General features: G+C 53.7%; 3 protein-coding genes across 3 annotated transcripts; 2 read left to right on the top strand and 1 right to left on the bottom strand.

The window, feature by feature from the left end:
• The first annotated feature begins 1,643 nt into the window (after positions 1-1,643).
• Positions 1,644-7,013, top strand: QC762_602840 (uncharacterized protein). The gene is made up of 4 exons (XM_062891972.1): positions 1,644-2,427; positions 2,582-3,373; positions 3,431-4,893; positions 4,967-7,013. Exons 2-4 carry the CDS (start codon positions 2,978-2,980, stop codon positions 5,226-5,228), a joined length of 2,121 nt encoding a protein of 706 aa, XP_062740509.1. The 5' UTR covers positions 1,644-2,427; positions 2,582-2,977; the 3' UTR covers positions 5,229-7,013.
• Positions 7,014-11,582: 4,569 nt separating this feature from the next.
• On the top strand, positions 11,583-15,654 carry QC762_602850 (uncharacterized protein). Its single transcript, XM_062891973.1, has 3 exons — positions 11,583-12,637; positions 12,698-13,399; positions 13,464-15,654. The coding sequence occupies exons 1-3, from the start codon at positions 11,664-11,666 to the stop codon at positions 15,259-15,261; spliced, it is 3,474 nt and encodes a 1,157-aa protein (XP_062740508.1). The 5' UTR covers positions 11,583-11,663; the 3' UTR covers positions 15,262-15,654.
• A 150-nt stretch (positions 15,655-15,804) lies between these two features.
• Positions 15,805-17,273, bottom strand: XAN1 (Alpha-ketoglutarate-dependent xanthine dioxygenase xan-1; the record flags this gene model as incomplete). The annotated part of the gene is made up of 2 exons (XM_062891974.1): positions 15,805-17,019; positions 17,168-17,273. 2 exons carry the CDS (start codon positions 17,271-17,273, stop codon positions 16,001-16,003), a joined length of 1,125 nt encoding a protein of 374 aa, XP_062740507.1. The 3' UTR covers positions 15,805-16,000.
• Positions 17,274-18,158: the final 885 nt, after the last annotated feature.

The raw sequence follows: 18,158 nt of genomic DNA, 5'->3' as shown, positions 1-18,158 counted from the left end.
TGCCCATCACAGACAGCCCAGCATTGTTGATGAGTCTAGACGGGAGTCCTTCCAGTGGTCGCACGGCAGGAAACGAAAGTTGACAGTCGAGAAGGAAGAGGACCAAAACTTGGTTCCCAATATAGCGGTCCACCACCCTTCTATCGAGCCCTCAATATCAGCAATATCTCGGTTACCCGAAATAGGACGGACCCTTAGGCAGTCGAGGCAGCCACGCAGCTTGTCGGCGGCGGTGGCAAGTATGCGGTGGAGCGGGCCATCGTGTTGAATGTTCACGAGATCCTGCTTCATCCACCAGAAGGGAAGGCAAAGAAGCCCATTGATGAGAAGAGTCATATACGGCCGCAGAGGCGGAATGGGAACTGATCACCACCTGACCGTCCACATCCACCGGTTTGCCGCCTACAAGACGATGCTCGATCGACTCCCGAGGTGATCTTTTTGTTGGCAGAGTGGTGTGGGTGTGCTTGTATCGTACGTATCGACACATCCAGGACGCAGGTACCTGCCACCACCACCAGCCTAGTAGGTTGACGAGGATCATGACGAACAGCTTTGTTCCAAGACGATGCTCCGTGTGGTGTGGAGTTCTTTCGTGGCCTTCTCGAACTCTCTGCTCCTCACCACAGTTCTTCGCGGCGGACAGTGCGGAGGGCCCGAGCATGGGAACAAGGCGATTCGTCGAGCCCAGAGATTACCAGGAGCGACGCTGGCAGTTGTTGAATTTATGCTAAATACAATTTGCAAGGGTTTATCAAGCCTTATGGTATGGCGCGCTTGTATTATGTGAAGGGGTCCCTGGTAGAAGCACGACCTTACCACTCGCTCTTATAAGGCCGGTACAACCACCTAAACTCTTCGTAACCAACATCAACACACACACGAGTCAAGAATTAACAGAGTATTAAGAGGGGGGGGATGGGTGAGCTGGTGATCATGCCGTCAAAGTCCGGACTGTTGGTGATTGGATGACTGACTGGAAGTGAAGATGCGGGGTCAATGTACACGATTGTACTGCTGCTTCTTGATGGAGGAGCTGCATTGAGAATACTGGGGCAATAGGCTCTCATTTCTGGGGATGTTTTTGCAGATCAAACCGGGGATGCAGGTCCACGATGATTACCTCCACATGGTCTTCAGTGTGTCTTACATGAGTGGTCTTCCAAAGCCCGGGTTCGGGTTCGTGTGTTGACTCAAGAAAGGTAAGACTATGAGTGAACGTGCGCACCATTTCCCTTCATCCGGCTGGTGATGCCGACAACCCATGGACATCTTCATACGTGCTGTCATGTCAAAGTCCCTGCTGCCCTGTCTGTCTGCTGGAGTTGCAGCAAGAGCCTGGCAAGTGATCTGGAGCTTTTCAGCTGATCGGCTAACCTTTGCAGTTTCATTCACCGCCATGGCAGTCGTGGCTAGCCCTCGCGGTACACGATACTATTACATGAGTTAGCGCCGCTGTCCTGGCCCTGGTCAGTACGAGTACGTGTTACGGTAGTAGGTAGGTGTCTGTCTGTCTGTCTGTCTATGCCGAGACGGGCAGTCCACGTAAGTCTCATTTATAAGGCACTTTGTCAATGCCTCGTTCAACATACCCTCTGTCACTCTGCTTACCTACCTATACTTTTGGATGATGGAAGCTCAAACAGGCAACGGAACGAGCGGAGCAGACCGACCACCTGCACCTGCGGTCAGTGGTCAATGCTTTTGCTGTCTTCCCCAGCCCAAGCCCAAGAAGTGAACGAACGGTTTTGGAGATTCCTTGGGGAACCCCACCCCCGCGTTTTTGATTTGCGATTCCTCCTCCTCCCTCCAATGATCCATCTCGTTTTCCTTCTTTCCCCCTTCTCCGCAAATGCTGTGTCCGGCCCCACCCCTTCAACACAGACGTCCCTCCTGCTTGTCCCTTGCTGATGACTTCTCTCAGCTGGTGACACAGGTGACAGCCAGACCACCGGCTGCTCGCGGCTCGCTTCACGTCCCCATGCTCCTGATTCCCTCGAGGACCTCGGCCCTCGATGCATCCTCCATGATCCAGCACGCACCAGATCCGGGGCACACCCACAGCACCATCAGAGACCACTTTTCTGCCACTCCACATGGCGCTTTCGCTCAGCGTCACTGCAACGCTGAGCAGGGGGTCGTAGTCCATCGGTCGTTCGCGGTTCCCACTCTCGTCGAGCCTAGCGCATGGGGCTCCCCTGTAGACCACCGTCCCGTCTCCGTTTTGGACGACGAATTTTGGAGTCCATCGCGTGAGTGAAAAGCGATGGGGTTTGCCGCAAGCCAACCTGGAGCCGCTGCCAATCCAACGGTACACTCAAGGGGGTATCAGCATCACAGTAGCTACACCGCGGATCACTGTGACCCGGCCTTGGGAACTCATCAACAGGACCAGGGCAAATTTCCCCCACAAAGCATCAAGCCACCGTTAGTTCAGACGCCCACCCCCCCCTCCTCCCCCCCCCTCAAGAGGTAGGTATCTCCGAAGCCACCCAAGGGTGCATCTGTTGTACCTGTTCCCTCCTCTTCATACCGGTCTTGGGTTTTATTCTACAAGGGCTGCCGCTCACGCTACCTCTAGGCGAGCTTACCCCCATATGAATCCTTCACATCCCACAGTTCCCGAAAAGACCTGCCCTCCCCCTTTACTTTTGCTATCACCACCCATCACCAACATACGGCCCAGCGTACCTCCGTTCCTTTCCATCTCCTCCACCTCACTCCCTCTGGTCGTCGCCGCTTGATGATGCGAGCCGGACAACAACAACCGAGTGCTTGTGTTTTTGGTGCTTGCGGTGTCTGAGTCGACAGAACCGTCGAAGTGGGAAGCGGTTGCTGTTATCCGCCGGTTGATTACCTCGAACGAAACACGGAAGCCCGGGATTCTCTAACAACACCCATATCTATCGGAACACATCACGAGCATCACCGGTCTGTCTCTTTGGACGCACTCATCAACGTACCGAGTGCCAACAGCATGTCACCATCGTCCAACGGTGACTCTCCACATTCTTCCACGGCCACTATGACTGCGGCTGCCAGTGCTACTGTTGTAGGAAGGTTTCCATTGCCGAACAGGGACTTCACCATCGAGGTGCCCTCGCCCCAGCTTCTGGCCCAGGTCCAGGTTAACGGCGGTGGCGTAAACTCTCTCAAGTCACCAACATCTCTCAAGTCGGCTCGGACTCCTAGCTTCAGCAGGGAAGGCATACTCGGTTCGGCGCAGAAGGCGCGCAATCTTTCACAGTCATCAGACAACAGGCCAGAATCGAATGGGATGCAGAAGGCACCGAGCGATGAGGGTATCAACCCTCTTAAAAGGCGGAATACCGATGCGGGCGTCGACTATCCAAGGCGGAGGGCAACCATCGCTGTACGTTGAATCGAGAACACAGGACCAGCCGGGAAGGTTACTGACAGGATTTTATAGTGCGAGGTTTGCCGTTCGAGGAAGTCACGATGCGATGGCACGAAGCCAAAGTGCAAGCTATGTACCGAGTTGGGTGCCGAGTGCATTTATCGCGAGCCCGGCATCAAGCTGGATGCCGGCGACAAGCTTATCCTGGAGCGCTTGAACCGCATTGAGAACCTGCTCCAGATGAACATGGTGGGCCACCCCAATGGCATGGGCATGTCTCATGATTCGCCAAATATGAGCAATGGGACAGCTCTCAGCGGTGACAACTTGATGGGAATCGGGTCAAATGCCGCCAACTTTGTGTCCGTCATTCCCAGCGGTGGACTTGGGACATGGTCCGCCACAGCCACTAACAATATCTCGACCATGCCAAAGGTGCACACGAATGCGGCTCTGCATCTGCTGCAGTGGCCCATGATCCGCGATTTGGTATCACGACCGTACGACCCTCAAATTCTCCTGCAGCTTGAGATGGCCCGTGAGCCGCTGCACTCTCTCGCCAAGACTCCCTGCGTCGACCTCTCCAATACGAATGCCTACATCGAAGCCTACTTTGACAGAGTCAACATCTGGTACGCCTGCGTCAACCCATACACGTGGAGGAGCCACTACAGGATAGCGCTATCAAACGGTTTCAGAGAAGGACCAGAGAGTTGCATTGTGCTGTTGGTGCTGGCCCTGGGCCAGGCTAGCTCGAGAGGCAGCATCTCGAGGATTGTACCCCATGAGGACCCTCCCGGACTTCAGTATTTCACCGCAGCTTGGTCTCTGCTGCCAGGCATGATGACGTCCAACAGTGTGCTCGCAGCACAGTGTCACTTGCTGGCTGCTGCTTACCTGTTTTACCTTGTTCGACCGCTGGAGGCATGGAACTTGCTTTGCACGACAAGTACGAAACTGCAGCTTTTGCTCATGGCGCCGAGCAGAGTGCCCGCTGATCAGAGGGAGCTGATCGAAAGAATTTACTGGAACTCACTTCTCTTCGAAAGCGATTTATTGGCCGAATTGGACCTCCCCCATTCTGGTGTGGTTGCATTTGAGGAGAATGTTGGTCTTCCCTGCGGGTTCGAGGGCGATGAGCAGGAAGCAGTTGGACGCGACGAGTTGTGGTATTTCCTGGCCGAGATTGCACTGAGGAGGCTGCTCAACCGCGTCAGTCAGCTCATCTACTCGAAGGATTCCATGGCATCAACAACAAGCTTGGAGCCGGTCGTGGCAGAGCTTGACTTCCAGCTGACACAGTGGTATGAGAGCTTGCCACTACCGCTGCAGTTTCCCTTCACACGGACGATGCTTCCCGATCCGGTGCAGACGGTGCTGAGATTACGCTTCTTCGCCTGCCGAACCATCATCTATCGACCTTATATTCTGGCGGTCCTTGACAACGAGCAAGCGGTGTTGGACCCCTCGGTGCGGGAGGCTTGCACAAAGTGCCTAGAAGCGTCAATCCGGCAACTGGAGCACATTACTGCGCAGTAAGTCTTTTTCCCCGTCTTTCCCATTGGTCAGCAGCGCCTCTTGACAGTTAATCTAACGAATTGGCCGCAGTCACGCCGGACATATGCCGTACCTTTGGCAGGGTGCTCTGTCCATTGTATCACAGACACTTTTGGTCATGGGCGCCACCATGTCGCCGTCACTGTCGAGCATCCTCTGGAGCCTGGTTCCCCACCGCGATACCATTGATCAAATCATCAACGACGTCGTCATGGAGATCGAACGCTACGCTGTCCTGTCGCCAAGTCTGAGCCTCTCGGCTGAAATCATCAAGGAAGCCGAAGTCAGACGTCGGACCTACCTCAGCGGGTGAGCCCTTGCGGCAATCAAGGACAGCCCAGTCCGGACACCCGCACCCCGAACCCGCATCACCAGCCCTGATTACCAACACTGACATATATGTCTCGCCTAACGCTCCCATGAACCACGTTTCCGGTCTTGTGGGAAAGACAGCCGCTTGCCGGGTTGCAAAAGACCCCACGCCGCCATTCGCTTATTACTGAAGGTGCGCATGTAGCCGCTGCACATTTGGTACGAACACCTAGCATCCCGCCGGAGCATGCATTGTCTGAAGGCGATATCAGCAAGGACCTTCATCTACGAAAATCGAAAAACCGTCACATAACTTGCGCAATTCTTCGGTACCCCAGTTGCTGTCAGGTTCCTACGTTGTCCGATATCACAAACCCGACATCGGGTCCGATAAAGACGGGGGGAGGAAATGGACGACAATGACACATGCAAAACCGAGGGGTAAAGACCCGGGGCGTGGTGGACGTCCAAGGCGAAAACAAGCCGGTTCATCCATCGGACGACTCGAGCGGGCCTGGGTTACCACGCGCCGGGGCGGGTGCCCCGATAGGTGCGCATCTCGTGGACGAAACAACACCGACATTTTCCGCATAACAAACGATACAACTTTTCGGTGCAATTTCTCAGCAAACACATGTTCCCCGTCTTCGCAGAAAACAAGGCCCGGACGATGATGATGGTGTGTGTGAGAGTGTGGGAGTGAGTGCGAATCCTTTTCCGGGCTAATCACACACACCTCCGTTTTCTTTGGAGTTGGCGGTCGCAAATTGAACGGATTGTCCTTGGGACCGGGGTTTTCGGGCCGGTCCCCCGTTACCCCATGTTTTCACCCCGCCTTCTCCCCGCATTTTAGGACGTTGTCTAATCATCAATTCAACTCATCCTTTCCATTCTGGGGGTTGTTCATCCGACCCGTTTTATTCGATTATGGGTTTCATCATACTTTTATCTTCAACTTGAAACGACAACAGCACAACGGTGACGGAGGGGTGGCCATATGTTGCTGGCTGGGTCAGGGGGTTTATATCAATTCTTTTCTCTTGTTTTCTCAATCTTTCATCCCGGGGCAGGTGGTCAAGAAAAATCAGGTAACATATCATCATCATCATCATCATTGACATTTTTTTCATCATCATCATCATCATCTCTTGGAGTTGGCAATAAGTGGCGGCTGGCTGGTGGCGGATGGGTTTCTCTTCTGCAACGATACGAGAGGATGGGAGGGGGGGGCGTGGTTTACGAGACGGGGGCTTCTAAGAATATCCATGGGTGAATTGTGAAAATGTAACGGAGGACGTACACACACACACACACACACACACATACGACAACACAACAACATCAACGCAACGCCAAAGTCTTTTATATGTCATATATATATGGGGATTGGAAACCACTCTACGATGACACACACGCACACCAGGGGTTGGGGACAGTCGGAAGGAACTCTGGGGTTGGGAGGCGGGGGAAACGGGTTTGGAAATTGGATTTGCCTACAGAGATGTTGCATGAATACCTTTTTTTGTTGTTCTTCAGTTGGGATACCACTTCTTTTTTTTTTGTTTCACTTCTTTTTGGGCAACATTGCCATTTTTTTTTTGACTAGGGGGAAAGGGGGTTTTATTCTTGATGTTGTAACTTTTTTTCTGTTTAGTTTACATACCCCATTCTTATTCATATATATATATACATATCAAAATGGCTGTCAGAAACACTACGATTGATGTGTTGGACTTGTCGATGTGAATGTGACGATGTTGGCAGTCTTGCGGATCAGCAGCCAGACTCCACCGCTGAGAAAAAGGGGCGACGAGCGGTGCCGAGCGATTGACCGTTAAAGGAAGAAAGAAAGAAGACCGTTGAGTTTTCCAGCCGCCATGGCGGTGGTGGCTGATCGCGGAAGAGGAAAACCGTTTTTTTTTTTTTTTGCCTTGGCTGAAGGGGAGATACTTGGTTTTGGATAACTCTTTTTTCTACGAGGTATCCACAAACGTCTGTCTAACCCTGGAGGGGCTTCTTTCAAACCCTTGACCGTAAAGTTCCCCAAAATCCCCCCCCTCCAGTCATGTACTTGTTAACGCCAGACAGGGAGGGGGTGGGATTCTTGAACGTTTGACAAGACCCTAACTCTCGATAGTCGGTGCTCGGTAGGAGAATTTATTTGCTGGCCTGTTTTTTGACAACCACCACCACCGCCAACCAAAACCGACCAACCGTTGTGGATGGGGTGAAGGGGCGGGACGAAGAGGATAAAAAACATGAGACGAAACTAGCACGAAACGAGATGACCTGCAGAATTTGGACAAAAGGTTCTGCTGCAACGACGACCGGTTTTCTGGTTTTTTTTGGGCAGTGTGGAGTTGTGAACTCGGACTCGGGATGGGAGGGGGGATATGTTGCGCGCAGGAAGACTGGAGGATCAATGTATTGTGGGTTACGGACGGGAGTTCGTTCACCATGTGCACTGTCTAGGTTGGTAGGTGCCTACGTAGGTTAAGGTGTGGAGCGGCCTGTTTTGGGATATGTGCTCTCTTCAGTGCACGACAAGGAGGAGAGAAACACGGCTCGGAAAATGTGCGCCACCTGTGAGGATGAGAGAGAACCTCTTTTGGGACAATCATTGCTCGACGAGGCGTGGCGAGGCAGAGGGGGGTTGGTTGCCTTCTTGGTCAAGGTCAGGTCTAGTTGGCGTATGCGCGTGATGTGTGTGGTGATGGCTATGTGCGGACGGAGATGCTGATGGGGATCTTCGGCCTGGAGTTCCGAGGCCGTGTTTTTACACGCATTAGTATGAAGTGAGTGGCCAAATAGGGGAGGCGTGTGGCATATGGTGGTGGCTGGGGTCGGTTGTTGTGTCTGGTAATTGCTGACAAAGGCGTGAATTTTTTCTTGTTTTTTATTCTCCGAGATTTGGTCAGTTCTGACTGACTGTGGCCATGAAGGAAAAAGGGTGCAGTTGTGCTACACTACCTTACCACGACTACTTACCTACCTACCCTGAGCTTTGACCGGAGATGATGGGGTTGTGGTAGCGAGGTTCATGTGGTGATCAAGTGAGGCTGCTGGTGGTTTATGATGGTGGATAGGCGGCGAATATTGCGGGATCGAGGGGTGTGAAGCTGAGGTGTACGATAGCTATACCTGGCCTCACGGTGGTGTCCAAGTTTCCGAGCGTTTTCGGGTTGTGCTGTGCGTACCAGAAGGGGTGTAGATGTGAATGTGGACCGGAGTGAGACCCTGATCATGAAGACATGATGGACTAGATCTGCAGTATGCGATGTGACGAGGTGGTCTGGCTAAGCTAGCTGGGGTTTGATATTCAGGTACCGTTTCCTTGGACGGTAGATGGCGTACCTGAACGATATGAGATCGGATGGAGCCGGCAAGGCTTCAGACAACCGTTTTGCTTTGTCAGATCTTATCACATCTGTCATTATGTGATGAGATGGGACCGAGATGACATCGGACGAAAGATAGGAATATTTCCTCAAGCTGAAACGAAACGAGGAGGAATCTCCATATGATCCCACGTACCAAGCCTAGGGAACCGTCTATATCAGAAGCGATGATTCCGGGGGTCTGGAAGAAGACAGACGTGATCTCGCTTGGTGCCGTTGGGTCCAAGAGCGGGCAATTCCCCTTCGTTAGTGTGAGTAGTTATCGATGTAGATGTTTGTACCTCCTCAACCTCACCGTCTTGACGATGAAATCAGCGAGGTATGCGCGAGCAATCAACAGTGAATCGGTCATTCTAGCATTACAACCAGGCCTGAGCACTCAACTCCGAGACCAAAAGGGCTGGTGGTAGTTGTAGCAGATTTCCGTAGTGCTGATACAAGGCAGTCACGGAAGACCTGCCCGTGATACGACATGTTTGTTGGGCACAAGGCAATCAATGCCTGTCTAACGTTGTGTAGAGTTGTATGGGCGTTGTTAGAAACCAAGTTATTGTACTGCTTCTTTTCGGGGAACCACGTGGTGGAACCGGAACAGTACATGGAGACGGCTCGACTTACCTTGTTTCATCCAGGTAGGGTGGTGGGAGAAGTGTGCATATTATTCCGGCAGTCAGATTCGTCGCTGGCCTCTTAGATGGTGGTTGACGTCTTGATTTAGCATGATAATGATGATTTCATCATGGTCCGATCCGAGATGGGTTGTGAAAGCTACGCTGGCCTACCTTTGCTGGGTGTCAAGGCCAGTCACGGCGAAAAAATAGGGCCGACAGTGCAACGTCAAAGGGTCCATTTTGGCTCTTCTCCTTTTAATTTTCAATGCCGCTGGCTTTGTGGGTAGTGGTAATGTAGGTAATGTAAGGTACGGTAGTGGACTCTTGAGTGTTTTGTTGCATGATTAGCGAGTGCGATACATCTGAAAGTTACATCAGCCTTCTGTAGTGTCGGTGATGCTTTTGCTAAAGCCTCAAGTTTTCGGGATCAATCCCGACGTCCATGCTCAGAGGGTTCCATATTGGTGTTTTTATCGTTGCATCTTGGACGGGATGGAACTTGTTCAACGGTCGGTTTTTGTCTTGGGTGTCGTTTATTGGGGATACTACTGTGTCAATGGGCAGCCAGTCTCGCACCGTCATACCGATAGCCTTCGCCGCAGCAGGCAAAAAGGCTTGTATCACGTTGCCTTCAAGGTGAGCCCATTCTGATGAAAGCTGCGACTGCCGGCTCCTCCGTTTGAGCATGTCCCGGACCGGTCAGTTCGCCGTCTTGCGTTCCACGGCATAATGTGCTGTACAGTACCGTGTGCCGGTAGTTGACTCCGTTGTGCAACCAAATGATGGAATCATGTCTCGGGAGTCGGGATATGGTTGCTTTGGCATCTTCCCCTGCAGCTGATCGGAGTCCCGTGAGGCATTTCAGCATCTGATGATGGGGTAAAGTGGCAGTCGCTGGAGGCTAGAAGCGGAGGAGCGCCGGCATGTGGACTTCGGAGCCATTTGGGTAATCGTTAACCATAAGGATGTGCTCCGTCCTTCCTGTTGCTGTGGAGGACGGCCGGTCCGTGAATACATCGGTCTTCGGTCAAGCTTGAGGTTTGGACCGTGGAGTCTTCGGTGCCGAAGATGTTTCCAAGCGCCGAGAATCGATCTCCGGGGAAGGCCCCTGCGCCCGATAGGACGGGATCCGCTGCCGTCCGTGTCGTTCCTCCGCCCGTGCCGCTGAACGGCTTGTGTTGTGTTGGAGGCCGGGGCCGCACTGGCCACTCCATGACAGAATGCGGGGAAGGATCGTCGTCAAGACAGCCCCTCCTTTTGGGTCGACACTAGGATCAGGCCTAACAGCTATTCGCATGATCAACAGCTCGAAAGCCCTCAAATTGGGTGTTGGAGAGTGGTTTTCAAACCAAAGGACAGCGATTCTCTTGACGCTGGTATGGCTTTCTGACAAAACACTCTGCATTCAAGACCCTTGATTCAAGGGTTATAGAGGCCCCCGATCCATTGACCCTAACATTGTCTTCCAGCTGACACTTCCCGGCAATCTGATCGTTGCCTTGACGCAAATAAGCGCGGCAAACCAGAACCTGTTTTCTCCCTCCTCCAGCTTTCTCCAACAAGAGGCTGCTGGCATGAGCTGGGGGTCCAGGAATGTGCTGCCATTGGGACTGTCGAAGCCCGCATCACGTGATGTGACAGCTCGCCTCTCTGCGTTCAGCCATCTCCTTTTCAGTCGGGGATCGTTGTGTCCAATAGTCGGCTGCGTCACAGTGGTCGCGACTCTAGCCTGTCAGCTGCGTCGTGAGGTGATAGCAGTCCCATTGGAAGAAGGCCAGCAACTGATGCTTCGGAAGGGGGGTTTTCTCCACTAACACTGCAAGCGAAGGACCCAAGCACCCAGACAGCGTTCCGACGGTCGAGGCCTCAGGCCGTCATCACCCTCATCTCATCTTTCCCTCTCGTCTCTCCTCACTCACCTCACCTTGCCCACGACCGACCCGCTCGCTTTTCCTCCACCCGACCGAACTCCCGCATCAGGCCTGATCCCTCCACCACGGTTCTCGGCGGTGCCCAAAGCTGGTGATCCTTCAGCTGTCTGCAGAGAGCACTTGCAAGCTAGGACGGGTCAGGTATTTATTAGGCTGCTGCCGGTTTTTCATCCGTGGTTAGGGCGAGCCCAGGGCAAAGCCAAGGGGTGGCACCGTGGGCTGTCGGAAGGAATTGTGTTGTGCTGGCAATGCAAGTGGTCCAAGTGGGAAGCCAGTGAGCCCAATCGCAGCTCTGGGGCATCTGCAGACCCGCCTCCGCCGTCCAACCACACTGGACCATCTGGCCGACGCTTCGTCTACCCCCCGTCGCAATTCTCTTCCACCGTCCACCTACCGCGGCACAGAGGCACTCAGAGTGCCCCATCAGACTCCAGACCCGGTGTCCTGTTGTCGTTGAAGTGAGCGAGTAATACGGGGACCAAGACGAGTCGATCGAATGGCCGACGTCGAAGACCAGCAACAGGGCGGGCCTAGGACTTCGCGAAGCAGTGTGCGGAAGAAGCGCACAGGAAAATCTCCCAAGCCGGAGCCCCAGTCCCAAAACGATTGGACATCAGCCAGTGGGCCACGACCCCGTCCGTCGCCTCACCCGAAACGTCATGGGGATATAGACATAGACATAGACATTGTCGAGTCCTCTGACGACTCAGACGACGCCCAAGCGTCGCCTCCCAAGCAGCAGCAACCATCTCGACGTCCTTCGAAGCAGCGTCAACAGCTCCCGAGTCCCACCGACTCCGAGGACTCCGACCTCCCGTCCAAGCCGCCGTCCCGTTCTCGACATCGGACTGCTGCCATGCGGCCCAACTCCACCGTGCCCTTGGTCGACACCAAGGCCATGGCCCGCCGTATGCAACATCGCCCTTCATATGACGACGACGACGATGATGATGAGCCGCCTATACGTCCATCGCGGCCAGCAAGCCGTCAGACGATGGCATCTCGTCGCGACCAGAGTTCTCGCTCCGCTCACCGCTACAGGTCCACTCCTGAATCTAGGCGCTCACCCCGCACTTCCATGTCCGATTCTGAGGGCGAAACTGACGTGACCGAGGATTCTTTGGAGGAAGTGGTTATTCAACAGCCTACCCGGAGAAGGAAGCCTCCGGCTGTTCCCACCGCCCCGGTACCCCCTCCCGCACCGTCCATGCATGAGCGCCTCAACCGGCGCACAGAGGAGCCCGAAATTGAGGTCGTCTATGAGGATCCAGATCCGGAGCCGGATTTTGCATCGACAAGGTATGAGCAATCGGTAGGTGTAGGAAGATCGCGAGCTCAATCCCGAGCCCCTTCCCGAGCACCCTCTCGAGCTGCGTCGGTGAAGCCGGATGCCTATCGTCGTCCGAGAGACGTTTCTCGTGCTCCGAGTCTCGATGGCGACCGGGCACGGTCCAAATCCCGAACCAGAAGGTATTGTCAACCGCCTCCGAATAGGCAGTATTTCTTAGTAGTAGCTAACCCTGGCGATAGACCGTCGACCAGGCAGTATGAGTCAGACGCTTATGTGTCGAGGGCCCCTTCAGTGTTCAGAAGAGCCAACACCACCATAGAAGGGTCACACCATGCGTCGTCACAGAGCTTCAGCTCCAAGCGGTCCATGTTTGCCGATCCGACAGCTGCCAATAACATGCAGTTGGAGAGGCAACAACCCAAGAGGTTTACCACTTGTGTCTCATGCAGAGACAACAAGACTCTGGTCGAGAACACAGCCAAGCTCAAGTGCGCACATCGCATGTGCAACACTTGCCTGGTGCGCAGCTTTGAGCTGTCTCTCCGAGGCCCACAGCATATGCCCCCTCGATGTTGTACCGCAGAGCCCATCCCACCAAAGCACGTCGACAAACTGCTGGGTGAAGATTTCAAAGCCGAGTGGAACCGAAAATACCGTGAGTATACGACCAGAAGCCGCATATATTGTCCAGAGGAACGGTGTGGCAGGTGGTTCCAGCCCGACAACATTCGTCAGGAGAACGGGCGTGGGCAGGCAAAATGCAGTCACTGCAAAACAAAAGTCTGCTGTGCTTGCCATGGACTGTGGCATCCGCAGTACAATTGCCCAGGCGATGAGAACACAGCACAGTTCATGCCGCAATCCAAGCGAGATACATACCAGACCTGTTATCAGTGCCATCACATGGTCGAACTCGCTGAAGGCTGCAACCATATGAAGTGGTAAGTCCAGGTTCCATGCCACCGCAATCATGATGGTTCCCAGCTAATACCCTGTCCCTATCAGCCGTTGTGGTGCTCAGTTCTGTATGCTCTGCGGCGGTCCGTGGAAATCGTGCGCATGCCCCATGACGAATAACTCGGTCCAAGCTGTACCTCGAGCAGCCGCAGACCGCATGAGGACGCCGATGGACGAACCCCCGAATCCCTTTGCATCTGCGCCGAAGTACGCATCTCGTGTTCCCTCTCCCCAGGCTCTACGGTCGGGATTCCCGGCCTCTTATGCAGGCACTGTAAAGCCTCGCCCATCGAGCTACGAGGAAGAACCATATCTTGCTCGGCGTATGGAAGTCCGTGAAGAACCTCATCATGCTCGCCGGATGCATTCTTTTGATGATGCCTTTGGTCATGTCGATGAGCAGGCCGAGTACGGTGGAGGAAGGGCAGGTGTCAACGTCTTTGACTTTGAAGAACAACCCCGACGACGCATCGAAGCTCGGAGCCGCGGAGCGTCTTTTGGAAACGGTGATTTCCGAGCTGGGAGGGCTGCAACGGTTGTTGCACCATCACCTCCGCAAACACATGTTCCCATGGCGCCGCCACCGCCTCGTTCGGCATTTGAGCCACCCTCACGCCCCGCCTTCGACCGAGTACCATCTCGGGCCGCGCCGCGCGCTGATTATGCCTCCGAGGCCTATGCTCAAAGAGCGGCGCGCTATGCTTCGCCGGAGCGATATGAGGAGTTTGCTGCCGAGAACTACACAGCCGACAGACGGAGACCGTACTCGCCCGAAAGACGACAAACATTCCCTACTGCGAGACGGCCGCGTTCTTTGGATAGACACCATCCATTTGCTCAGGAGCGGCGCGAAGAGTCACCCGATGGTTGGCAAGTCCCGACGCGTTTCCCATCCCCAGAAAGAGGAGCACCCATGGCGATGGAGATTCCGCAGAAGCCACGACACATGCTCGCGCCCGAGAGGCACATGCAGATCCCAGAAAGGCACATGGCACCCCACGATAGACACATGCAGCTTCCTGAACGACACATGGCCACTCCTGACCGCTACGCCTCCATGTCGGAAAGGCACGCCCCGATGCCGGAAAGACAACAACAGCAGATGCCAGAGAGGCACATGGCAATGCCCGAAAGACAGCTGGCTCATCCTGACGATAGACTCCGTGCTCCTTCGCCCGAGAGACGCCGAGCGTCGTCATTCGACAAACGGCTCGCCGATCGTTTCAACCCGGAGAGCAGACAGAGTCCAGGAGCCTACCACATGGGCGGGATGGGCCACGCCGTCCCACCTGCTCCTATGACCACCATCGGAGTTGGCCCTGTCGGACCGCCCGGACACATGGGACACATGGGCATGATGAGTGCGATGGTGCCCCAGGGGCCGCTGAGTCCTACAAGAGGACCACCGCCTCTTTCTCGCACCGCATCGCACCCGGCAGCAGCAATGATGCACGGACACGGAGGTGGTCCATCAATTCCGGTCGCTCCGGTGCCGCCACCGGCTATTTCGCATATGCCTCGCAGGCACACCATGGAGGAGGACATGTACGTCTCCGGCCGTCATCCAGGAGGACCGACACCTGAATGGTTTGGTCCCCCGGGCATGGGCATGGGACTGCATGAGTGGGATCCCAGCGGGGGTTCTGCCCGTGCTCCTCACATCCGAAGACGGGCCACGCAAGCTCACCGGGAGCACAACAAGACTGAGGCCAAGCCCTCGATGCAGGCTGGCCTGAGCGGATCTGGGAGAGGCTTGCATCGGGTGTCGGAGTGGGTGAATTATATTGAACCTGGCCCGCCTGAGGATACAATGGGAGGAGGTGGCCCTGCGACGATTGTGGGATAGCGTTTTGGTTTTTTCTTGTCGTCATTTTTGGATTTTTCTTTGGCTATTTTATTGTATTTCTTATTCTTTTTTCTTGGGACATTCTGGATCTCGTCAACTTTTCTTTATCACGTGTGTCACCACCACCACTACCACAAGCAAACAAAGCGAAGCGAAGCGATCATTACGTTGGGAGAGGGAAGAATTTCTGTTATGAAGTTATGATTTGAATGAACTTTGTACAAGTTGGTACCTGACGTGATGTGGTGATGGATGAAGGGGCATCGAGAAGCAGAGGCATTGTTTTAGGCATAGGAATGACGACATGAATGGTTGATGATATCATGGGGTTTTGTTAATTTATTTTTATTTTTTATTTTTATGGGTATTTGTTTTGCCCTGTCTTTACCTGCTATTCTATTAGTTGATTTGTCTGACATTGTGTGTATATCTCAGGCTGTCATGAGAGTTAAGTACAGGTAGGTTGAGGAGGGGGATGGTGTTTCGGGTTGGTGAGGGTCTCGGTCATGAGAAAGAAAAGAAAATGATTGAATTTACTTGTTCCCCTGCCCTAAACGACAGTAATGGTTGTTCTATTGCCTCAGCTGTGTCTCATCACTCTCAAGCGCTGATATTTAAAAAAGAAAGGATGATAATACCTATTGCACGCTAAACAAAACTACCTATCTAAATCTCAAAGAAAGCACAAAACAGTCTAAACCCTTAACCTCCCCTCCTCTCGTCGAACCCTTAGCTTGATCTACTCATCATCAGGCCCTAAAGGAAACTCACTCGCCGCAACATTGCACTGCCTAAACAACCTCACCTCCTCCTCGGCAAACGCGCCCACAACACTATGCAACACCCCCCTGTTGTGGAAAAGCACAAAATCCCCCTCCTCCCAGTCATGCGCGTAGACATACTCGGGTGCAATCCCCGGCCTCTGCAGCCTATGCACAATCTCCCTCACCTCCGCCAAATCCTCAATCACCGTCCCATCAGCCAAGTGCAACTTTCTAATCGCAGAAGGGTGCACCTGCAGCGCTAGCTTTCCCGTGACAGGATTCTTCCAGCACATGGGCAAAATCTGGATCTTGTCTTGTTCAATAGGGGGAAGGTCCCCGAGAGGTATCTCTTTGCCTTGGGAGACCATACCCAGTCCGTCAGAGCGGGATTTGGCGCCTGACATCCAGATGTAGGGGTGGGGGGCGTATTCCACGCGGGTGGAACGACAAAAGGCTTGGTCTTTGGGGGAGAGGATGTCGTAGGAGGTGCATGACGAGACAAAAGCTGTGGTTCCCAAGGGGACGGAGAGCTCATCCCCTGTTCCGTCGTCGTAACGGCAGATTTGCCTGCGGCCAGAGGGGACTTTGACTGCCAGGAGGGTGGTCACGATGGGTGGGGCGAGGCCGTAGAGGGCGGCATCGATGTGCCATCTGTAGAACCTCGTGTGTGTGAGGTCGTCGGCTTCGGGGATGGAGGTGGCGTGGAAGGTTTTGTGGTGGGGGTGGCGGAGGGTGATGTTTTGAAGGCCTTCGTAGGAAGACACAAAGCCGTTGCCGATGACTTGGACTTGGGGCTGGTGGGGGATTGTTTTGAGGTCGGGGTGGAGGATGGAGCGTTTGGCGTCTACTGTTTTGCCATGACCATAAGAGGTTGCGAGGGGATCGAAGCGGTTGGTGAGCTCGTATTGGGCGCGTGGGGAGACGTGGGATTGGGATTTGAAGATTACGACTTGGTGGGTGAAGAGGGCGTCACGGATGAGGGCAAAGTCGGAGTCTGGGTGGGGGATGTTAGTGGAGGGTGTTCTGGGGTTAGTTTGATGATTGGGGTGGCTTACCGAGGAGGTTACCGATTTCACGGGTATTCTCCCTTTTCTACAGAGGTCACATTGTTTCATCATGTATGATGCTTTTTCATGTCTTACCAGTGAGGTTCTCAATGTCAATGCCGGTGATGGTGGCTCCGAAGTTGATCTTGGAGCCCTCGGGAGGCGTGAGAGGTTGGACAACGGGGCCGGTGGCTGAAGGCATGGTTGCGAGTGTTTGGGGTTTAAAGGTTCTTGATTTGTTCTGTCTTGTACGTCCGGGCTGAGGATGAGGAGCTAAAATTGAAGTCAAACAAGGAGAGCAGCCGTCTCTTATATCTTCCCAAGTTTTCTGTCGTGACGTTGATGCTTATCTATCGGCCAGGATCTTTATCACTAATTGATGTCGGTGGTGACCGATAACAAGCGCGGATTTTGCCCCGCTGATAGCGGACGGCCGAACTCGGTCTTCGGCGGGGCGGGCTTCGCCGGGACCCTCAGCTTTTGCTGCACTGACGACACGGAGATGCCCAAATGGGTTTCTTGTGATTTTTAGGACGCAAGAGACACCATATGGAGTTCATAAGAAGTTTTGCGCAATTGTTGCTGATGTTTCGCATCAGGCTCCTTATACATCGTCGGTCAGAGTGTGGCCGGTGAGGGTTAGGGTTCAACGCGCCTACCGTGTAAGTCGAGGTTGACGGCCCTTCACCAGTACCTTGCATAATGGAGTAATACTGATGGAGAATCTAAATCTTATGAAAATAAGAGGATTCGAAGCCTGATTCTTAGATGTATTACTTTTGCATGGAAAGAACTCCTGCGACAGTGACTGCTTGTACTTGCCAAAATCAAGGTACCTGTTCCTAAGACCGGTAAGGGTGACACGGGCACGGGCTAGCCTTGCGTGCGCCTTCCCTCTGAGCAAACGCACTGTTGATTACAATCGCTTTTATTTCTTGCATCGTCACTCTAAGTCTCCAAAATCATCGAATCTTATGAGCTCTTATCGCCAAATGGTATATCAAAATGCCCGAGTCCCAAACGCAATACCGATAAGCCGATCCCGAACAACACAAACCCGCCCCCACGATCAAACACCGATATTATG

The sequence above is a fragment of the Podospora pseudocomata genome, chromosome 6, assembly GCF_035222375.1.
Source record: "Podospora pseudocomata strain CBS 415.72m chromosome 6, whole genome shotgun sequence".
NCBI lineage: Eukaryota > Fungi > Ascomycota > Sordariomycetes > Sordariales > Podosporaceae > Podospora > Podospora pseudocomata.
This window is presented reverse-complemented; position numbering and strand designations above follow the sequence as displayed.

Excerpts from the sequence above, each read along its gene's own strand:
- QC762_602850 (XM_062891973.1), top strand. The coding sequence starts at position 11,664 with ATGGCCGACGTCGAAGACCAGCAACAGGGCGGGCCTAGGACTTCGCGA. Across the intron at positions 12,638-12,697 it reads TCCAAATCCCGAACCAGAAG|ACCGTCGACCAGGCAGTATG; the intron begins GTATTGTCAACC and ends CCCTGGCGATAG. Across the intron at positions 13,400-13,463 it reads GGCTGCAACCATATGAAGTG|CCGTTGTGGTGCTCAGTTCT; the intron begins GTAAGTCCAGGT and ends TGTCCCTATCAG.
- QC762_602840 (XM_062891972.1), top strand. The coding sequence starts at position 2,978 with ATGTCACCATCGTCCAACGGTGACTCTCCACATTCTTCCACGGCCACT. Across the intron at positions 3,374-3,430 it reads GGCGGAGGGCAACCATCGCT|TGCGAGGTTTGCCGTTCGAG; the intron begins GTACGTTGAATC and ends AGGATTTTATAG. Across the intron at positions 4,894-4,966 it reads CTGGAGCACATTACTGCGCA|TCACGCCGGACATATGCCGT; the intron begins GTAAGTCTTTTT and ends AATTGGCCGCAG.